This window comes from Oncorhynchus nerka, linkage group LG24, assembly GCF_034236695.1.
Source record: "Oncorhynchus nerka isolate Pitt River linkage group LG24, Oner_Uvic_2.0, whole genome shotgun sequence".
In the NCBI taxonomy this organism is placed as follows: domain Eukaryota; kingdom Metazoa; phylum Chordata; class Actinopteri; order Salmoniformes; family Salmonidae; genus Oncorhynchus; species Oncorhynchus nerka.
The window spans coordinates 43,191,858-43,215,873 of record NC_088419.1 but is presented as its reverse complement, the minus strand read 5'-3'; the positions used below and the strand labels follow the sequence as shown (position 1 = coordinate 43,215,873).

The 24,016-nt window shown below is 42.1% G+C and overlaps 1 protein-coding gene across 3 annotated transcripts in view; it reads left to right on the top strand.

The window, feature by feature from the left end:
* The window catches only part of prkg3 (protein kinase cGMP-dependent 3), a 38,404-nt gene extending 17,464 nt beyond the window's left edge, over window positions 1-20,940 (top strand). For all 3 annotated transcript variants that reach the window (XM_029631892.2, XM_065008917.1, XM_029631896.2), the window contains 8 exons: window positions 12,705-12,841; window positions 13,086-13,175; window positions 13,866-14,007; window positions 14,265-14,428; window positions 14,549-14,665; window positions 14,773-14,835; window positions 14,940-15,015; window positions 19,873-20,940. In XM_029631892.2, the coding sequence (XP_029487752.1) occupies window positions 12,705-12,841; window positions 13,086-13,175; window positions 13,866-14,007; window positions 14,265-14,428; window positions 14,549-14,665; window positions 14,773-14,835; window positions 14,940-15,015; window positions 19,873-19,959 (876 nt within the window). In that variant the 3' untranslated portion in view covers window positions 19,960-20,940. The remainder of the gene's footprint in view (window positions 1-12,704; window positions 12,842-13,085; window positions 13,176-13,865; window positions 14,008-14,264; window positions 14,429-14,548; window positions 14,666-14,772; window positions 14,836-14,939; window positions 15,016-19,872) is intronic.
* Window positions 20,941-24,016: the final 3,076 nt, after the last annotated feature.

The following is a 24,016-nucleotide window of genomic DNA, read 5'->3' as shown; positions in this document are numbered from 1 at the left end:
CAAAACAAATGTCACCATATTATTGAGTATATGTAAAGACAAGATTAAGTCAAGAATAGTCTGATGGGTGACAATATTAACCTATCAGCTGTGAATGATATATTATCACTTGTGAATGATGCCCAGCATAAGAAACAATGCCTTTTCAATCATAGTCACACACCTCATGTAGCCTAGCCCATAGGCCTATATGTTTTAATAAAGTTTTTATCACAACAAAAGTGTCCAAATAACTTAAAATTAAGCACATTAATCCGCTTTACAAGGGGTGTAGAGTCTAACTGGCATATATTCGTAGCGTGTGAGTTTCAAGTATGGAGAAGATAAATGTTTTAATTTTATTTCTCGCACTGAATAGTATAGGTTTGCACTATGGGGGATTGTAGATTGACATAGGATAGTGCTTTTTCTGTTCGTTAGGCATACTCTTCTTGTTGGCTGACAAAGTAAATGTGAAAGTTTCTTCCAATATCTTCAATATGCCCCTCGGAAATGGATAAGGACGCATGCAGGTGCATCCCCGATGTGTCTGTCTTAACTTGTAGCCTGTGAGAAAGACCCGTGACAGAGAGCCGTGTGAGTGAGAGACACTTCATATTGCGACGCACACTCAGGGAGAAGGGCACCAGCACTCCGGGCAGTAAAAGGCATGGATTTTTTTAGGGTGCATTACTGCCACAAAGGGTATGCCGCTGTGAAATTTCAGGCATTATCTATTGCTATCTAGAGACTATTGGAGTGTGTAAAGCCAGCGCAAAAAAACTAAGCGGACTCATGCCTTTTCAAGCGTCTTTTTTCAAATCATCATTAGTCTGATGCAGGACAAAGTATTTGTCACACCCTTGATCTGTTTCACTTGTGTTCATACTTGTCTCCATCCCCCACCAGGTGTCTCCAATCTCCCCTCATTGTCCCCTGTGTATTTATACCTCATTTTCTGTTTGTCTGTTGCCAGTTCATCTTGTCCCATCAAGACCCACCAGCGTGTTCCTGTGTTTCCTGTGCTCTAGTTTTAGTTTTTCCTAGTCTTCCCAGGTCTGACCTTTCTGCCTATCCTGACCCTGATCCAGGCCCTGGTCAACGATGTGCTTCGGGACATGCTGAACCATTTTTTGTTTGTCTACCTCGACGACATCCTTGTCTTTTCCCATTAAGCTCAAGAGCACGTCCGACAGACCCTTCAGCGACTCCTGGAGAAGCAGCTCTTCATTAAAGCGGAGAAGTGTGAATTCCATCGCTTCATCAACTCCTTCCTAGGATACGTCATCACTGTAGGACATATACAGATGGATCCAGACAAGGTGAGAGCTGTGGTCGATTGGACTCAACCCACATCCAGAATGCAACAAACGTTTCCTTGGATTTGCTCACTTCTACTGCTACTTCATCTGGGGTTACAGCACCCTAGCTTTCCCCCTCTCAGCACTCACTTCTCCCAAGTTTCCGTTCATGTGGTCTCAAGCAGCTGACCAGGCGTTCTCTGACCTCAAACATCGATTCACTACAGCCCCCATCTTAATTCATCCAGACCCCCTCCCGTCAGTTTGTGGTGGAGGTCTGAAGCCTGGGATGTTGAAGTGGGGGCTGTCCTGTGCCAGTGTTCTACCTAGGATCAAAAGCTGCACCCCAGCACTTTTTTCTCCAATAGTCTTACACCTGCTGAAAGGAACTATGATGTGGGGAATAGAGAACTGCTCACTGTCAATGTGACGTTGGAGGAGTGGAGGCACTGGTTGGAGGGGGCGGAACACCCATTCTTACTGTGGACTGACCATAAAAACCTGGAATATCTCCGCACCGCCATTCTCCTCAACCCTAGGCAGGCTCGTTGGGCCCTGTTATTCACCCGTTTCAATTTCACTTTCTTCTACCACCCGGGGTCCAAGAATGTGAAACCTGACGCACTTTCACATTTGTTTAGACTCCGAGACCATCCTCCTTACCTTCTGTCTAGCGGCTGCACTCGTCTGTGGTATAGAGAGCCTGGTCCATATTGCGTAGCCGGACGCCCGTAAAACACTTCCCGGCTCGGCCACTGGTCTCTTGCTCTTCGAATGATCCCTTGCTCTTCCCTGAGCAAGAAGAAGTTAGCATACCCTCTGCCGAGATGTTCTTCCACCGCTGTGGTAGCCATGCTGGTTAAGTGTGCCTTGAATTCTAAATAAATCACTGACAGTGTCACCAGAAAAACACCCACACCTCCTCCTCCATGCGTCACGGTGGAAACCACACATATAAAAATTATTTTGATTTGTTTAACACTTTTTTGGTTACTACACGATTCCATATGTGTTATTTCATAGTTTGGAAGTCTTCACTATTATTCTACAATGTAGAACATAGTCAAACTAAAGAAAACCCTAGTTGTGTGTTTGGAAGAATGTGTTTGATTTTTATGATTATATGACTGATCTTATGTTTTTTGCTTCCTTGTATTTTGTATGTAACTAGGCCTATGTTGTTTTTTTTAAACTTTCCTTAGGTCGCAGAAAATTGTGAATTAATTGCCCCCCATCTATCTTCAGAGTTCGTACTGTTAAGTGACCTAAACTGGGATATGCTTAACACCCCGACCGTCCTACAATCTAAGTTAGATGCCCTCAATCTCACACAAATTATCAAGGAATCTACCAGGTACAACCTCAAATCCGTAAACACGGGCACGCTCATAGATATCATCCTGACCAACCTGCCCTCCAAATACACCTCTGCTGTCTTCAACCAGGATCTCAGTGATCACTGCCTCATTGACTGCGTCCGTAATGGGTCCGCGGTCAAACGACCAACCCTCATCACTGTCAAACGCTCCCTAAAACACTTCAGCGAGCAGGCCTTTATAATCTACCTGGCTCAGGTATCCTGGAAGGATGCCTGGTTAGTCTTTAAAAGTGCTTTCCTCACCATCTCAAATAAGCATGCCACATTCAAAAAATGTAGAACTAAGAACAGATATAGCCCTTGGTTCGCTTCAGACTTGACTGCCCTTGACCAGCACAAAAACATCCTGTGGCCTATTGCATTAGCAACGAATAGCCCCTGCGATATGCAACTTTTCAGGGAAGTTAGGAACCAATAGACACAGTAAGTGTCTAGGCTAGCTTTTTCAAACAGAAATTTGCGTTCTGTAGCACAAATTCCAAAAGTTTTGGGACACTAAAGTCCATGGGGAATAAGAGTACCTCCTCACAGCTGCCGACTGCACTGAGGCTAGGAAATACTGTCACCACCGATAAATCCACGATAATCGATAATTTCAACTAGCATTTTTCTATGACTGGCCATGCTTTCCACCTGGCTACCCTTATCCCGGCCAACAGCTCTGCACCCCCCACAGCACCGCTTCTCCTTCACCCAAATCCAGATAGCTGATGTTCTGAAAGAGATGCAAAATCTGGACCCCCACAAAACAACTGGGCTAGACAATCTGGACCATCTCTTTCTAAACTTATCCGCCACAATTGTTGCAACCCCTATTACTAGCCTGTTCAACCTCTCTTTCATGTCGTCTGAGATCCCTAAAGATTGGAAAGCTGCCACGGTCATCCCCTTCTTCAAAGGGGGAGACACTCTAGGCCCAAACTGTTATATAACTATATCCACCTTCCCTGCCTTTCGAGCACCAAGTTAACAAACAGATCACAGACCATTTCGAATCCCAACGTACCTTTTCCGCTGTGCAATCTGGTTTCTGAGCTGGTCATGGGTGCACCTCAGCCACGCTCAAGGTCCTAAACGATATCATAACAATGGACAATAAAAGACAGTACTGTGCAGCCGTCTTCATCGACCTGGCCAAGGCTTTCAACTCTGTCAATCCCCGCATTCTTATCGTAGACTCAACACCCTTGGTTTCTCAAATGATTGCCTCAACTGGTTCACCAACTACTTCTCAGATAGGGTTCAGTGAGTCAATGGGGGTGCCACAGGGTTCAATTCTCGGGACAACTATTTTCTCTCTATATATATCAATGATGTCGCTCTTGCGGCTGGTGATTCTCTGATACCATTCTGTACACTTCCAGCCCTTCTTTGGACACTGTGTTAACACTGGAGTGATAGATGTGCAGAGGATGATGTGCAAGTAGAGATACTGGGGTGCAAAAGAGCAAAACTAAATAACAATATGGGGATGTGATAGTTGGGTGGGCAATTTACAGATGGGCTGTGTACATGTGCAGTGATCGGTAAGCTGCTCTGACAGCTGATGCTTAACGTTAGTGAGGGAGATATAAGTCTCCAGCTTCAGTAATTTTTGCAATTCGTTCCAGTCATTGGCAGCAGAGAACTGGAAGGGAAGGCAGCCAAAGCAGGAGTCAGCTTTGGAGATGACCAGTGAAATATACCAGTTGGAGCGTGCGCTACGGGTGGGTGTTGCTATGGTGACCAGTGAGCTGAGATAAGGCGGGGCTTTACCTAGTAAAGTGTAACAGTGTCTAGCTTCGTTGTCTGAGTCAGGCGCAGGACTAAGGTTTTAGGAAAAACACAAGTCTTTACTCAAAATATTAATACAAAAAAGGAATATCTCCAACAAGGTAACATCACGTCATGAGAGAACCCTCCAACACACACGGTAACACAAAACAATCACGGACAAAACAGAAAGGTAGACGAGAGGTTAAATAAGGAACATAATAAGGGAATAGAAATCAGGTGTGCGTAATCAAGACAAAAAAAAGTAAAAAGGAAACATGGATCGGTGATGACTAGAAAGCCAAACACCGTCCGAACAAGGAGAGGAGCCGAACTCAGCCGAAGTCGTGACACAAAGACTTATAGATGACCTGGAGCCAGTGGGTTTGGCGACGAATATGAAGGGGGGGGCCAGTCAACGAGAGCATAAAGGTCACAGTGGTGGGTAGTATATGGGGCTTTGTTGACAAAACGGATGGCACTGTGATAGACAACATCTAATTCGCTGAGTAGAGTGTTGGAGGGTATTTTGTAAATGACATCGCCGAAGTCAAGGATTGCTAGGATAGTCAGTTTTAAGAGGGTATGTTTAGCAGCATGAGTGAAGGAGGCTTTGTTGTGATATAGGTTCTAGATTTAATTTTGAATTGGAGATGCTTAATGTGAGTCTGGAATGAGTGTTTACAGTCTAACCAGACACCTAGGTATTTGTAGTTGTCCACATATTCTAAGTCAGAACCGTCGAGAGTAGTGATGCTAGTCGGGCTGGCGGGTGCGGGCAGCGATCGGTTGCAGAGCATGCATTTGTTTTACTAGCATTTAAGAGCAGTTGGAGGCCACAGAAGAAGTGTTGAATGGCATTGAAACTCATCTGGAGGTTTGTTAATGCTAAATTGTAATTATTTCGCCACTATGGCCTATTTATTGCTTTACCTTCCTAATCTTACTGCATTTGCACACACCGTATATAGATTCTTGTATTGGGTTATTGACTGTACGTTTGTTTATCCCATGTGTAACTATGTTTTGTTGTTTTTGTCGCACTGCTTTGCTTTATCTTGGCCAGGTCGCAGTTGTAAATGAGAACTTGTTCCCAACTGGCTTACCTGCTTAAAAAAAGGTGAAATATTAACATTTGAAAAATTAGAATGTATTCTCAGTCAACTCACATGATTACATAAAAATTAAATATACTATATATTGGAATCGCGGATGTTGATTTTGGGAGGCTGCCAATACAGAAAAGGGAACAAACCACTTTTTCTGTTACTTAACTTCAATGAATCACGATCCACCATAGCATGTCAACAATGACAACGGTTGGCTACTGTTTAAGTGATAGTTTGATGGTCAAATCTGTGTATTGGTGTGTGGCCAGCAACTTTTATAGAGAGACCGCAACTAATTATTCATGCCATTTGAGAAAGAAATGTATAGCGTTCTAAGTCCTGCGACCCCAGCGCTTATGACAAAATTAACAGTACAATTGAAGCAATTGATCTTGTCATCATGTTTACTATAAACTTTTCACATTCTCAATCTCAGTAAAAAGGATGTGTAATTCCCCCCAATTCGATGGGGTCAGCTTTTGCAATGTAGTAGCACATACTGTCCACATCATGGAAAGTAGCATAATGTAAATGAATTAGATGTCACGGTCTGACGATCATTCGTATGTATTTTCCCTGTTTTAGTGTTGGTCAGGACGTGAGTTGGGTGGGCATTCTATGTTGTGTGTCTGGTTTGTCTATTTCTATGTTTGGCCTGATATGGTTCTCAATCAGAGGCAGGTGTTAGTCATTGTCTCTGATTGGGAACCATATTTAGGTACCCTGTTTTGTGTTGGGTTTTGTGGGTGATTGTCCTTAGTGTCCTTGTTCCGGTCTCTGTGTTAGTTTACACAAGTATAGGCTGTTTCGGTTTTCGTTACGTTCATTACGTTCTTTGTTTTGTAGTGTTTGTATTGATTCGTGTTTTACGTTTGTTTATTAAACATGGATCGCAATCTACACGCCGCATTTTGGTCCGACTCTCCTTCACTACAAAGAACCGTTACATTAGATATAAAAAAATATATAATATCTTAATTTAGGATGACCGTAAATGTAGTAAACTCAGATTTCTCCAATAATAACATATATTTCTTACTAGTTTAACCATTAAGAAATGTAAAATAAATTCTTAAGCACAATTTAACTGGGTGCTCTAGAAAGAGCTCCCATTGTGACTTTGTAGCAGCCATTTGTTTGTCGCAACGTTCCTAGTTTTGGATCACTGTAACCACCAAACATGTCCCCTGTACCTCTCCTTTGAGAATGAAAATAATATATGTTTCAAGGGATATGTATACTTTCGGAAGGCACTGTAGCACCAGGTTATTGCTAGTTCTAATACCGACTGAACCTCCATGTTAACCCTCCTGCTGTGTTCCGGTCGTATTGGACCGATTTACACGTTTTTTTCTCTGAAATATGTATTTCATTTAATCTGATTGTCATAAGGTTCCATGACTTTGTCCATACAGGGCATTTGAACACACAAAATACATTTTGATAATTTTCATTACATTTTGGGTGTTTTATTTAACTTTTGTACACCTGTGGTGTTCCTGGTCAAAAATGACTGGTCATTAGAAATGAATGGGTGAGGCAAGAATTAGCGTTTAAAATTGAGTTCAGGCACATTCATCAGATGGACACACTTCCTTCCCCAGACCCCACATACATGTGTGTTTGAGAGCACACACACACACACACATATACACACACACACACACACATACACACACACACACACACACCCCTTCTTGGCTTCCATAGCAACCTTTCCCCATTAGAATCTTTCCCCCACCGGAATCACACCTGTTGGCATACTTACAAACAATCGCATCATTGTTTCAATAATACATGGGACTTTTCTCGCAGTTCTGGTATGTAAAAGCTTTTTTGAGGCCTTGCTCACAATTCATCCTCTGGCAGCAGAATAACCAAACGATATACTGTATGTGAGGCTCTTGAAACTGACAGTGAAGATTCATTAGAGTAGGAAGTGTCAGAAGTTGAAGACAACACAGAATATGATCTAGACCAAGAGACAACCGATGTGGAACAATCCATTTATGAGGAAGAGGGCCCTGCTGAGGTTGTTGTTACATTCCGGTCAAAGAATGGGAATTTGTCCTGGTCTTCATCCCCACCTGAGAGGAGAGGTCGGCTGTCGGCTGAAAATGCTATAAGGATGACCCCAGGGCCAAGGAGATATGCCATATCCTGGGTTGATGACATACAGTTGAAGTTGGAAGTTTGGAAGAACTGTTTGGCCATAATAACCATTGTTATGTTTGGAGGAAAAAGGGGGAGGCTTGCAAGCCGTAAAACTCCATCCCGACAGTGAAGAACGGGGGTGGCAGCATCATGTTGTTGGTGGTGCTTTGCTGCAGGAGGGACTGGTGCACTTCACAAGATAGATGGCTTCATGAGGAAGAAAAATTATGTGGATATTGTTACGTTTGTCAATGGAAGAATCGGACCAAGGTGCAGCGAAGTAATTTTTAATTTATTAAATGAACACTGAAAAAACACCGAAATGAAACTTAACGTCTAGTAGGGATAAACAGCACAGTACCAAAAAACAGGATCCCACAAACTACAGGTGGAAAAAGGCTTGCCGGTGGAAAAAGTATGATCCCAAATCAGAACCATACCCGGCCAACAAAGAAATAGAAAACATAGATTGCTCACCCTAGTCACACCCTGACCTAACCAAATAGAGAATTAACTTCTTGATGCACCCATCCCGTTAGCGGGATCATTTTCGTCAACATCCGCTGAATTGCAGGGCGCCAAATTCAAATTAAATTATGAAAAATATTTAATTTTCATGAAATCACAAGTGCAATATAGCAAAACACAGTTTAGCTTGGTGTTAATCCACCTGGCGTGTCAGATTTAAACACAACTTTTCGGCGAAAGCATTCTGAGCGTTTATGTAAGGACATCTCTCTCAGCAGACAAAACATTACAAACAGCTAGCAGCCACGTAGATTGGTCACAAAAGTCAGAAAAGCAATAAAATGAATCGCTTACTTTTGATTATCTTTGGTTGTTTGCACTCACAAGATTATTTTTATATCCAAAAACCTCAATTTGGTTGGCGCGTTATGTTCAGAAATCAACAGGCTCGAGCGATCACGACTGGGCAGACAAAAATTCCAAATAGTATCCCGTAAAGTTGGTAGAAACATGTAAAATATTTTTTATAATCAATCCTAAAGTTGTTTTAACAATAAATAATCGATAATATTTCAACTGGACTGTGGCTTCTTCAATAGGAGAGAGAGAGAAAATGTCTGCTCCAAGCTGTTGCGCATGCAAAATGCTGCTGGCACCCAGCCATCCAAGAACGCGATGTGATCTTTCTTGCTCATTTTTCAAAATAAAAGCCTGAAAATATGTCTAAAGCCTTTTCACACCATGTGTAAGCCATAGGAAAATTAATCTGGTTGATATCCCTTTAAATGGAGGGAAGGCATGCAATGGAACAGGGAGCTTTCAAAATAAGAGGATATTCCTATTTCCTCAGGGTTTTGCCTGCAATATCAGCTCTGTTACACTCACAGAAAATATTTTGACAGTTTTGGAAAATTTAGAGTTTTATATCCTAATCTGACACTTATATGCATATCCTAGATTCTGGGCTTGATAAATAAGCAGTTTCATTTGGGTACGTTTTTCATCCAAACCCCATACACTCAACAGGTTAAAAGGATCTCTACGGTCAGGGCGTGGCAGTACCCCCCGAACACCGGGTGTAAACCTGCACCTATTAGGGAAGGTCCGGGTGGGCATCTACCCTCAGTGGCGGCTCCGGTGCGGGACGCAGACCCCGCTCCGCTCATGGCTCTGCCAACTTTGGTGGCGCATCTGGTGCGGGGATCGTCACAGGAAGGTCCGGACCTTGAATCATCGCCGGTGGAATCGAACCATGGATCATCGCCGGGGACTCCGGACCGTTGATTGTCGCCGGTGGAATCAAACCGTATATCGTCCTCTGTGGATTCGAACCGTTGATCATAGCCGGGGACTCTGGACCGTAGATCGTCGCAGAAGGCTCCGGACCGGGAACCGTCGCTGGAGGCTCCGGACCGGGAACCGTCGCTGGAGGCTCCGGACCGGGAACCGTCGCTGGATTCTCCGGACCGCCGACCGTCGCTGGAGTCTCCGGACCGCCGACCGTCGCTGGAGTCTCCGGGCCGCGGATCGTCACTGGAGGGTACGGGCCGCGGATCGTCACTGGAGGGCGGGCCACGGATCGTCACTGGAGGGTCCGGGCCACGGATCGTCACTGAAGGCTCCCACAAACTACAAACTACAGGTGGAAAAAGGCTGCCTAAGTATGATACCCAATCAGAGACAACGACAGCTGCCTCTGATTGGTTGGGAACCATACCTGGCCAACAAAGAAATAGAAAACATAGATTGCCCACCCTAGTCACACTCTGACCTAATCAAATAGAGAATTGAAAGGATCTCTACGGTCAGGGCATGACAGGTATGTTCAAGCAACAACTCAAGACACCAGTCAGGAAGTTAAAGCTTGGTCGCAAATGGATCTTCGAAATGGACAATGACTCCAAGCATACTTCCAAAGTTGTGGCAAAATTGCTTAAAATGTCTTATGGCTTGAATGCCGCTAACGGGATCGATATGATAACAGCCAGTGAAAGTGCAGGGCTCCAAATTCAAAACAACGGAAATCTCCTAATTAAAATTCCTTAAACAGAAGTATTTTACACCATTTTAAAAATAAACTTGTTGTTAATCCCACCACAGTGTCCGATTTCAAAAAAGCTTTGACAAAAGCACAGCAAACGATTATGTTAGGTCTGCACCTAGTCACAGAAAAACGGCCATTCTTCGAGCCAAAGAGAGGAGTCACAAAGAGCAGAAATTGAGATCAAATGAATCACTAACCTTTGATGATCTTCATCAGATGACACTCATAGCACTTCATGTTACACAATACATGTATGTTTTGTAAATCTTAGTTTACATTGGCGCGTTATGTTTAGTAGTTCCAAAACATCCGGTGATTTTGCAGAGAGCCACATCAATTTACAGAAATACTCATAATAAACATTGATAGAAGATACAACTATTGTGCATGGAATTACAGATACAACTGCTGTGTCAGATTTGGAAAAAGCACACCATCTGAGTACAGCGCTCAGACAACAAATCAAGCCATACAGATATCCGCCATGTTGTGGAGTCAACAGAAGTCAGAAATAACATTAGAAATATTCACTTACCTTTGATGATCTTCATCAGAATGCACTCCCAGGAATCCCAGTACCACAATAAATGTTTGATTTGTTTGATAAAGTCCATTATTTATGTCCAAATACCTCATTTTAGTTCGCGGGTTTAGCCCAGTTATCCAAATTCATGACACGCAGGCCAAACGAAAAGTCAAAAACTTCCGTTTACAGTCCATAGAAACATGTCAAACGAAGTATAGAATCAATCTTTAGGATGTTTTTAACATAGATCTTCAATAATGTTCCAACCGGAGAATTCCTTTGTCTTCAGAAATGCAATGGAGCGCAAGCTAACTCTCACGTGAACGTGGGTGACCAGCTCATACCACTCTGCCATACCACTGACTCATTCAGCTCCCATTCCCCCCTCCTTCACAGCAGAAGCATAGAACAAGGTTCTAAAGACTGTTGACATCTAGTGGAAGCATTAGGAAGTGCAATTTGACCCCATAGACACTGTATAGTCAATATGCAAAGAGTTAAAAAACTACAAACCTCAGATTTCCCACTTCCTGGTTGGATTTATTTTCTCGGGTTTTTGCCTGCCATAGTTGTGTTATACTCACAGACATCATTCAAACTGTTTTAGAAACTTCAGAGTATTTTCTAACCAAATATACTACTAATATGCATATATTAGCAACTGGGCCTGAGTAGCAGGCAGTTTACTCTGGGCACCTTATTCATCCAAGCTACTCAATACTGCCCAACCATATTAAGGACAACAAAGTCAAGGTATTGGAGTGGCCATCACAAAGCCATGACCTCAATCCTATAGAAAATTTGTGGGCAGAACTGAAAAAGTGTTTGCGAGCAAGGAGACCTACAAACCTGACTCAGTTACACCAGCTCTGCCAGGAGAAATTGGCCAAAGTTCACCCAACTTATTGTGGGAAGCTTGTGGAAGGCTACCCGAAACGTTTGACCCAAGTTAAACATTTTAAAGGCAATGCTGCGAAATACTAATTGAGTGCACTTACACTTCTGACCCACTGGGAATGTGATGAAAGAAATAATAGCTGAAATAAATCATTCTCTCTACCATTATTATGACATTTCACATTCTTAAAATAAAGGGGTGATCCTAACTGACCTAAGACATGGCATTTATTCTAGGATTAAATGTCAGAAATTGTGAAAAACTGAGTTGAAATGAATTTGGCTAAGGTGTATGTAAACTTCCGAATTCAACTATAAAATCCTGCCACTATTAAAAAATGTGAAATGGTTTCAAAAACAAATGTACTTGTTAAACTTTGACTCAAAGTAGTTTGTGACAAATAGCACAATATGTTTCGTCTGAGTATGCTATAGTCAAAAACGAGTTGTATGAGCTCAGGTCAATGAGGCCATAAATAGCAAATAGAAGTTGAAAACTTGTAATGTTCACAAGAACTTAAGTTGATAAAAAAGATCTAACACAACGTTAGATGATAATATATGTATTATTATAGATTTGTAATTAGCTATAATGTACTTTTGGACCGGGAACACAGAATTAATTAACATGAAACGAACACAACAGGAGGGTTAAGAGTGTCAGTTATTTGTTTTACTGATGCACCGGGGATGTATACTGTTGAGTCGCCAGCGTACATGGACACACAGGCTTTATTCAAGGTCAGTATAAAGTCATTAGTAAACACAGAAAACTATAATAGTCCAAGCAGGCTGCCCTGCGGTACACCACACTTTTTGCATTAGAGATGTTTCCATTGAAGATTCATACGTTTTTTTCAGCAACATGTTATGATCCATTGATCGTAACATATTTCTGAAAAAACATGGATCTTTAATGGTGGCAGCAAAGGCTGCACTGAAGTCTAATAAAACAGATCACACAATCTTGGTATTATCAACTGATGAAAGCTTACTGTTCCCTTTAACGTGCTAGAAAGCTAAATTCAATTTTAAATGGCTCTTTTTAGATCAAAAGTTTATAACTGTTGTTTGTTGTTATTGTTGTTTTCTGCAGGTGACCACTCTGCATCATGGAAAGTACTTTGCCATGAAGCGGGTCAGTAAGAAACACATTGTTGCCAAGCGACAGGAGGAGCACGTCCTGTTTGAGAAGAGGATCCTCAAAGCCATCAAGAGTGACTTCATTGTCAGGTGATTGTGGGGTGCTAGGTGACCGCTGACCTCTAACCTTTAATTAACATCCAAGCATCATTATTTAAGCTCACATTTAAATCCTCAGTCTTCCCTTGTCAATCGATGGCTTTCATTGGTCACTTAATAAAGTACCATGAAATATAAAGAAAAATCAGCAGACACTGCTGTAGCCCTCAAAGCTCCAGGAGGACTGAGGATACTGTACCAACTTTAACCCTGTTTTCTCTCTCTTGATGTTCAGGCTCCATTCTGCCTTCAAAGACACTCGCTACATCTACATGATTATGGAGTTCTGTGTAGGAGGGGAGATCTGGACCAAGCTCAAAGAAGTGTGAGGAAACATGGCTGACTAAGGGCGTTTTCATACATAGTTTTGAGCTATAGAATCAGAGTTTGACTATTTTGTTACATTGTATTTTTTTCATTTGATTCCATTGGTTTCACATTGCCAAATGTCAAATGAACAAAAATGTCTAAAACAAAACCACATGTCCATGCAAGTAATTTGCTATTTGACAAACATTCTCACATTTCTCCATTTATGATTATAATGAAGCGTCACTTGTGTGTCCCAATCTTCATATTACTTTCGCTTTGGTGTTCCAACAAATTGCGGGAGCATCGGATACACTCATAAATGCGTTGCTACTCACAGAATGTTTCAGAGATCTGAAGTTATAATGCTGTGTGCATTTGATAAGATGCTAGGAGTTCAACAACCAATAATAATGTGAGACTCTGGTTCTTTTCCCGTGTTTGGTCCGAACCACACCACGGTACGAATTAAGTCGGACCAAGACCACCGTTTTTGAATGAACCATGATGCACTGTTTAGTGCGCTCCCAAGTTCCGAACTAAGGGGGTAAATGTACCAGAGTTTGGAAAAAAACAACCAAACCATTTTGGAGTGAAATCCCCCTAAGTCTTCTCATTCAGATAAACACAACTGAGGTTGTAGATTCTTCAAGACATTTAATTAAGTTCAAAATTGTATTGTCTGCATTGTCTCTGTTTTTTACAGTGGACGATTTGATGAGCCCATTGCTGTATTCTGCGCTGCCTGTGTAGTGGAGGCCTACGCCTACCTCCATAAAAAGGGCATCATGTACAGAGACCTCAAGCCTGAGAATTTGATGCTGGATGCCAAGGGCTATGTTAAACTGGTAGGTGCTACATTATGCTTTCCCTCTTTCACTGCTTCAATCTCTTGTACTTTTTATCTCTTGTCACATGTTTCTGTGTACGTGCCTTCTAATCTCGGCATCCAGAAGTAAATCTTGCTTGCATGTGAACTGTCCAGCTATGAACGTTAATGTATATCACAGGAGACTATGTACTTGCCACGCCAAATAGTTAATCCATTCAAAACTCTGTGTTTGGATATGTGTGGGGGTTTGAATGTGTGTGTTTTTACACCTAGGTGGACTTTGGCTTTGCTAAGGAGTTAGTGCACGGTAATAAGACCTACTCATTCTGTGGTACTCCGGAATACATGGCCCCAGAAATCATCCAGAACCAGGGACATGACTTTGCTGCTGACTTCTGGTCCCTGGGCATCCTAGTCTATGAGCTGCTGGTGGGGAGGTACTGTACACATCCGCACAGAAAGATTTAAAGCAGCTAGACATTTCAGTTAACAATTCTTCATTATTGTAAAGTAGTATGTAAAATACTGTTTTATCCTCAGACTGTTTTACCTTTCAGCCCTCCATTCTCCAGTTCTGAGCCCGCGAAGATCTACCCTAAAATTTTGGACGGGGTGCTCAAGTTCCCACCTTATATGGGCGAGGGGGCCAAGTCCCTCATCAGTAAACTGTGCAGGTGAGAGATGGGCCACCCTATGTTCTGGGGTGTTAGGTGCTATTCTAACTGTCTCAGTTAAGTGTAAGTGTTTTGATTGGTTGTTGATGTTGTGTTATGGCCCATAGGCCTCGACCGGGTCAGAGACTGGGAAACACCAAGAATGGGATTAAAGATGTACGCCACCACAGGTAACAATGATGACCCAACCGTCCACTGTGTATGACCCATTATTTGGTCTCTTTCTCTCTCTGAGGACTCTCACCCTCTCCCCATTTCCTGTGTTCCACTCTAGGTGGTTCAGCAGTATGAACTGGCACAAGCTGCGTGTGGGCCAGGTGGAGGCTCCTACAATCAGACTCATACGTAAGGTCAGTCTAGCCACAGCAGGTAACTTTAAATGTGTCCTTCGAAGGATTTATAAATGGGTATGAATACTTTATCATTTTTAGGGACATTAGTTTGTACACTCTATGGACATTAGTTTGTACACTCTTTGGTCTATAACGGCTATTCCCAAACTGGGGTATGTGTACCCCCAGGTGTAAGCACAATCTGCCGGGGTATGCCAAATAAAAATGTGGTTGATATTTTCAAATAGTCAGTTCAGATTTGTTTTTCTCGCCTGAGTAGCCTCGTTTCACTGCCAAAAAAAATCAAATTAAACCACCTAGGTCAAATATGTAGCCTAGTCAAGTAATTAACATCCAATCACATTGCGGCAGGGTAGCCTAGTGGTTAGATCGTTGGACTAGTAACCGAAAGGTTGCAAGTTCAAATCCCCAAGCTGACAAGGTAAAAATCTGTTGTTCAGCCCCTGAACAAGGCAGTTAACCCACTGGATGTCATTGAAAATAAGAATTGCTTGCCTTGTTAAATAAAGGTAAAAAAATGAACTGTTACTCTCGTGGGAATTCCAATAACGGTCTGTATGTAGCCAAACTTAGATGCTGCTCATTCTGGATAAATGGTCCAAAAAAGTAAGGCCTGCCTATATACTAAAAAGATAAGGCCTGCTCTACTGGTAGTACTAGTACTACACCTGCACCTGTTGAGTTGTTCTGCTTCCACGAGCACATCAAATGTGAGCATCAGTTGCTACATTTGTTGCTAGCCCAGCTAGCATGGACACTGACAGTTGTGAATCTGATGCACCTAGAGAGCTACTCCCCTCTTACCTGGGAAAGCATCGAACAACAAACGGACGTTGGACAATAGAAGAGGCGCAAGTATGATGAGAACTACATTGATTTGGGAGTAGTGCCTTTCCTCAGCCACGGTGTGTTATATGTGCAATGGTTTTTGGAGCGAGAATTAAGACAATTTGAGTAGTAATGTCACGAACGTCGTCAGGGAAATGACCGGACCAAGGTGCAGCACTCTGAGCGTACATTTATTTTTATTTTGAATGTCGCCAACAAAAACAAGAAAGAACAAAAACTAAAGTGAAGCTTACTAGGGCTATACAGTCCCCTAACAAAGTCAACTACCCAACGATAGACAGCTGTCCCTGATTAAGAACCATACCTGGCCAAAACATAGAAACAGAAAACATAGAAATAAAGAAACTAGAATTCCCACCCTAGTCACACCCTGGCCTAACCAAAATAGAGAATAAAAGCCTCTCTATGGCCAGGGCGTGACAAGTAAGACTTATATAAGAGCAACAGATACCATTAATATGAAGGGGCTAGAAGAATCTTCCATTTTTATTTATATATATATTTAAATTTAACCTTTATTTTACTAGGCAAGTCAGTTAAGAACACATTCTTATGGCCTACAACGGCCAACATTGGGCCTATTTTGCACCGTCCTATGAGACTCCCAATCACGGCCGGTTGTGATACAGGCTGGATTCGAACCAGGAGTTTTTGCCACTATAACACCACCGGAAGAAAGGTTTTGATGCAGCGACATATGAACACCACAGCGGACTCTTACCCCTACGGTTTTCCAAAGGCCGCGAGTCAACCCAAATTTATTTTCAACAGCTGTTGTCTTTTTAGTGAACACATTTTTCCAGCAATAGGTTTTCACACTTTATAAAGATCAAGTGACATTCATGTTACAGATTGTGTGGTAAGGGGCAGTCAGAAATGTACTGGTGGGGGTGGGGACCACTAATACAAATAACTGTAGCGACCCTGTGTTTATAAATGTGGATATTGACTTTGCCACAGCATGCTTTTGTGGCACAGTTGATGCCATGCAGGGCTACGGGCCAGAAGGTTGAGGGTTCGCCGACCACCACGGACGGGCTCACTCTCCTGCCTGTTTCATTACACTACGATCAGAGCTGGCAGCAGACAATGATTCTGATGCCATGTTTATAATTATATAAAATATATGCAATGAATTTTTCACCAACAGATTTCTGTGCCAATGCACAAACAATAAACTAAGCATACCGTCTTCGAGCACTTTAATATTGGTTTGTGTTTTCAACACCACAAATTCGAGCAAGGGTTGCCTTCCATAGAGATATCAGAGATTGTAACATTCTCTGCTTCCCGGAAAAATGGCTCTCTCGGGATATGTTGCCAGAATCGGCTCCACCACTGTGCTTTTCCATCAAGCTGTACGCTGACTCGGTGAGTGCTTTTATAAGGAAGTGCATTGGAGATGTACCCACTGTGACTATTAAAACCTACCCTAACCAGAAACCATGGATGGATGGCAGCATTCGCGCAAAACTGAAAGCGCGATCCACCACTTTTAACCATGGAAAGAGGTCTGGAAATATGACTAAATATAAACAGTACAGTTATTCCCTCCACAAGGCAATCAAACAAGCGAAATGCCAGTACAGACACAAGGTGGATTCGCAATTCAACTGCTCGGACACGAGACGCATGTGGCAGGGTCTACAGGAAATCACGGACAACAAACAGAAAACCAGCCATGTCACGGACACCAACGTCACACTTCCAGACAAACTAAACACCTTCTTTGCCCACTTTGAGGATAATACAGTGCCACCATGGCGGCCCGCTAACAAGGACTGCGCCCCCACCTCTCCTTCTCCGTGGCTGATGTGAGTAAAACATTTTAAATCAATCATGGACTTCAGAAAGCAGCAGAGGGAGCACCCTTCCTATCCACATTGACGGGACAGCAGTGGAGAAGGTGGAAAAGTTCCTAAGTGTACACATTACAGACAAACTGAAATGGTCCACCCACACAGACAGTGTGGTGAAGAAGGTGCACCTTCACCTCTTCAACCTCAGGAGGCTGAAGAAATTTGGCTTGTCCCCCCAATACCCTGCCAACTTTTAGAGATTCACAATCGAGAGCATCCTGTCAGGATGGTACGGCAACTGCACCGCCCTCAACCGCAAGGCTCTCCAGGGGGTGGTGCTGTCTGCACAACGCATCACCGGGGGCAAACTACCTGCCCTCCATGACACCTACAGCACCCGATGTCACAGGAAGGTCAAAAAGATCATCAAAGACATCAACCACCCAAGCTACTGCCTGTTCACACCGCTACCATCCAGAAGGCTAGGACAGTACAGGTGCATCAAAGCTGGGACCGAGAGACTGAAAAACAGCTTCTATCTCAAGGCCATCAGACTGCTAAACAGCATTCACAAACTCAGAGAGGCTGCTGCCTATATTGTGACCCAAACAATGCAACTTTAATAAATTGATCGCTAGTCACTTCATACAATGCCACTTTAATAATGTTTACATATCTTACTTAAAATCTGATTTGATTTGAAATAGACTATGTAAATCTCGACAAACAGAAAATACTTCCCTCCCTACCTTGTAGGCCCTCCTAGTATCCAAGACTTGGGTTGACAATCTCTGAATGTCATTAAACTTTTTGTTATTTTGTAACAGATGTCTCTTTCCATTCATCAACTGGCCGTTACACAGTTTGGATTGATAGATTTTATTTGTCCTAAAAAATTCATATACACACATTCTGCAATGCAGATGTAGGAGAACAGTGGCTAGAAAACATTTCCTAGAAAGGCAGCAACCTAGGAAGAAACCTAGAGAGAAACAGGTCAGGGTTTCATAGCCAATGGCAGAAGTGCAGAAACTGGATCAGCAGCAGGACCAGATGGACCAGTTAGACTGGGGATGGGGACAGCCAGGAGTCATCAGGCCATGGTGCTAGGGCATTTTCACTGCAACCAAGAGTAGAATTTTGTACTCATTTGAAAACAATAATGCAATTATTCATAGCATTTTGGTGTGGAAGGCTAGTCTAGGCAGGATAATTGTACAAGATCAATAGGGGAGCTTTTTCAGCTGCATGTATCATGTCTTCACTGTTCTTTTATGCATATAATGATGCACCTGGCCTCTCAGGTGCATATCAGCTATTCCTATTTGTTCTTGTGGATTCATAATGATAATTGATGCAGCTTTGAATGCTTTTATGCGTGGTATGATTGCTAGTTAGCCTACCGCAGATCTGGACAAATTATCCACCTACCACTATTGTCACTATGTATCACGTTTCAGGAGAAGACAGTGTCAAAGTAACACAAGTTTATTAATAGAACAGGGGGCTGGCAAAACGACAGGTCAAGGGCAGGAATAGATCAGTAATTCAGATCAGAGTCCAAAAGGTACGGAATGGCTGGCAGGCTCAGGGTCAGGGCAGGCAGAATGGTCAAAACCGTGAAAACTAGAAAAAGACAGGAGCAAGGGGAAAACTGCTGGTAGGCTTGACGAACAAAACTAACTGGTAACAGACAGAGAGCACAGGTATAAATACACTGGGGATAATGGGGAAGATAGGTGACACTTGGAGGGGTTGGAGACAAGCACAAAGACAGTTGAAACAAATCAGGGTGTGACACTGCGATTGGTGGATAGAGGGCAGGATAGACAGTTAGACTGGTTGACAATATTATGGTATAGTAAAAGTTAGCACGTGGAAAAGCATGGTGCACATTAATATATGGGAGGTGCATGCAAGCAGATGAGGAAATATGGCTAGGATGGAAGAAAGTATATAAGAAATCCACAAAAGAGCTAATGTAAACCAGGGAAAAGACACACACTCCCCTGTGCCCAATAAAAAAAACACACAACCCTCCCCAAAGCAACAAAAAATATGTTTGATTATCCTCCCCTATTTTGGACCTCAGTAAATGTGTTTTGCCCTTAAGTAGCTGCAATTTATTAACTGTCATATCCAGTGTGACTGTCATTCCCAGGCAGCCAATGATATGAGCTCCCCTTCCCCCCCTCTTTTCCTCCAGGGTCCGTGCTACATCAACTTTGATCGCTTCCCCTTCGACCAGGCTCTGGCTGATGAGGAGTTCTCCGGCTGGGACAAAAACCTCTGACTTGAACCAGAACCTGAACCAGTCCAAGTGAGTCAGAGTTCAGAGGTCACGGGTTCACTGATAGATTTACCCAGATCTTCTTGGTGACATTGGTTTACCCCTTACCTTTAAGACTCTGAACGCAATGTAGGGGTAGGGACACGTGTGCTCATTGAAAGCTGTATGTGTGTGTTGTGCCCAAAAGAAAGATTAATTCATTTTTAAAAAGTTTGGATGTAATGTCTCATGCTGGACAAAGATATGGTTTTACAGTTGACCCTCATTGTACTTTGTAATTTAGGATGCCATTATTGTTAGTCTTTGTTGCTTGTAACATATACTGTCTGTATAGAATACTCAATGTATGTGTTTCACATTAAAATAAATGTATACGTCACCAATGACCCTTAAATGTATACATAGAGGAGAAAAGGTGCTTCAGTACATGTCAACACTGCTGGGTGGAGGCTGAACAGGAATGCAGTCTGTTCTAAATGGAATCCTATACTGTGGTTTGGTACAGAGCACAGGTTTGGTATCACGTCAAGTACTATATAGTATTTGAACATCATTACACACTTCCTCAGTGTCTGTTAGCTTGACTTAAGCTATTTTACTTGACTGTGGTGAATCAATCAAGTCATCAGACCTCTAATGACAAATAACTCTTATCAGGAGGGAATAACAAACAACAAATCAATATGCCTAATCTGTGATGGTGGTCTGAAGTACATCTGATTTATATTGGATTAAAAAGGAACTGGATGATTGATCAACGTGTTTGGTACAAGGGGAGTACAAATTGCCATTGACAATACTACTATTATGATTAATAATATTTTGTATATGCTGCCAAGGACAGCTTCCAGTGTTTGTTACTACTGTTTTTCATTTGTGTAAATCTTCCAGGCCATCTTTGTATACTGAACAAAATATAAATGAAACAGTGTTGGTTTCATGTTTCATGAACTGAAATAAAAGATCCCAGACATTTTCAATACACACATTTGTTTACATCCCTACTAGTGAGTATTTCTCCTTTGCCAAGAAAATCCATCCACCTGACAAGTGAGGCACATCAAGAAGCTAATTAAACAGCATGATAATTACAAAGGTGCACCTTGTGCTGGGAACAATAAAACGCCATTCTAAAATGTGCAGTTTTGTCACAGAACACAATGCCAAAGATGTCTCAAGTTTTGAGGGAGAGTGCAATTGGCATGCTGATTGCAGGAATTCTACCAGAGTTGTTGCCAGAGAACTGAATATTTTTGTCTAGCCATTCATCCGCCTCAATCACCTCATGTTTCAGCATGATAATACACAGCCCCATGTCGCAAGGATCTTTACACAATTCCTGAAAGCTGAAAGTGTCCCAGTTCTTCCATGGCCTGCATACTCACAAGACATGTCACCCATTGAGCATGTTTGGGATGCTCTGGATCGACGTGTATGGCAGCGTGTTCCAGTTCCCACCAATATCCAGCAACTTCGCATAGCCGTTGAAGAAGACTGGGACAACATTCCACAGGCCACAATCAATAGCCTGATCAATTCTATGCAAAGGAGATGTGTCACACTGCATGAGGGAAATGTTGGTCACACCAGATACTGACGTGTTTTCTGATCCACGTCCCTACCTTTTATTTTATGTATCTGTGACCAACAGATTCATATCTGTATTCAGTCACGTGAAATCCATAGATTAGGGCCTAATTTATTTATTTCAATTGACTGATTTCCTTATATGAACTGTAACTCAGTAAAACCTTTGAAATTGTTGCATGTTGCATTTATATTTTTATTTAGTATAAATAACAATTTGTTCTTAAGACTCACCTGGTTAAATCAAATCAAATTAAATGTATTTGTCACGTGCGCTGAATACAACAGACCTTACAGTGAAATGCTTACTTACAGGCTCTAACCAATAGTGCAAAAAAGGTGTTAGGTGAACAATGGGTAAGTAAAGAAATAAAACAACAGTAAAAGGACAGCCTATATACAGTAGCGAGGCTATAAAAGTAGTGAGGCTACGTACAGACACCGGTTAGTCAGGCTGATTGAAGTAGTATGTACATGTAGATATGGTTAAAGTGACTATGCATATATAAATAAAGGTTAAATAAATAAATACAGTGTGTTCAGAATGTATTCATACCACTTGACTTAATTCCACATTTTGTTGTGTTACAGCCTGCATTCAAAATGGATTAAATAGATTTTTTTCTCTCTCACCTGTCTACACACAATACCCTATAATGACAAAGTGAAACATGTTTGCACATTTTTGGAAAATGAAATACAGAAATATCTAATGTACATAATTATTTACACGCCTTTGTCAATACTTTTAGAAGCACCTTTGGCGCTGATTACAGCTTTGAGTCATTTTAGGTATGTCTGTATGAGCTTTGCACATCTGGATTTGGGGATTTTCTCCAATTACTCCTTGCAGATTTTTTCTTTTGTGGAAAGACTTGAAGATTGCTGTGAACCACCACTCCCGATCTACCTTAACGTTAAATCAGGAGCGGTGGTGAACAGCAATCTTCAAGTCTTTCCACAAAGGATTCAAATCTGTGCTTTTGCTGGGCGACTCACATTCTTGTTCTCAAGACATTCCAGGGCTGCGTTTCAAAAAACACACCCTCCTCCTCTTACCCTCACCATATGCCCTAGGAGGAATCCCCGCGGCCATCTTTGTCGTTGGTCCAAATTATTAGCCAAGCAATGGAAGTTGGCAATGTAAGCCTCTCAGCCCCCATTTTTGATTGAGTTTGCGAGGGTACAATTATGTTCACTCCGGAGCCTGAAATACCCCATAATTCAATTCGCAATGATAGTACAACCACTAAGAAAACTCCAAAAATTAAAACCAACATTAATATTGAGCAGAAAACAAGTTATACAAGTGTAAGTAAAAACGAATGTAGATCAGTTAGAAATTGTGCTACTAATGCACATGATGTCTCAAAAACGTATCATAAAAGTGATTATGTTTTTGTTTGGTTAGCTTTTGGAAACATTAGCTTATGCACATAGCTTTCCCTGACATCACACTTATACATTGTCATTTTCAATTTACTTGATATAGTAGGATGTAAGGCACACACAACAGTTCCATGATGACTGAAAACACAACAATTATTGACACATTTCCGGGCAAGAGCGGTCAATTTAAAATGTATTCATTCTTCCCTTGCCCTGCAAGTGTCAACTTGTCAAACATCATGATACGTCATCAGAAATGTCCACTTAATTTGAGAGCTGAGGGGAGAGGGTGTGGCTTCTAAGTGTTTGAAATGTAGCCCAGTTTGGGCTTTGGCTATATGCTTGAGGTCATTGTCCTGTTGGAACATAAATCTTCACCCGAGTCTAAGGTCAAAGCAGGTTCTCATCAATGAGTTTTTATTTATTTGACACCATTCATTGTTCCCTCTATCCTTAACAGTCTCCCAGCGAAGAGCATCCCCATAGCATGAAACTGCCACCACCATGCACCACGGTAAGGATGGTGTTAGATGGGTGATGAGCTGTGCCTGATTTTCTCGAGACATATTGCTTTGCATTCAGGTCAAATTTTTGTCTCATCAGACCACATAATATTTTGCCCTATGATCTCAGAGTCTTTCACATGCCTTTTTTGCAAACTCCAGCCATTCTGTCAGAGGCTTCCGAGAGGCCACTCTCCCATAAAGCCCAGATCTGTGAAACACTGTAGAGACTGTTGTCTGTCTGGCAGTTTATCTCATCTCAGCCAATAAACTCTGTACTTCTGTCAGACTGGTCATTGGGTTCTTGGTCCCCTCCCTGATCCAAGGTCCATCTTGCCTGGTTGCTCAGTTTGTTCAGACAGCCTGCTCTAGACAGAGTCTGGGTTGTTCCATATTTTTTCAATTTCCCAATGATGGAGACCACTGTGCTCGTGGAAACTTTGAACACTCAAAAAAAAAAAAAAAAAAAGCTATTCCACAGATATATGACTCATCACAATTATAACTCAAAGATTTTTTGGGAGCAAAGGTTTCTTCAGAAATATCAAAGGGATAAATGTTTATTGTTGGTGAATTATTGT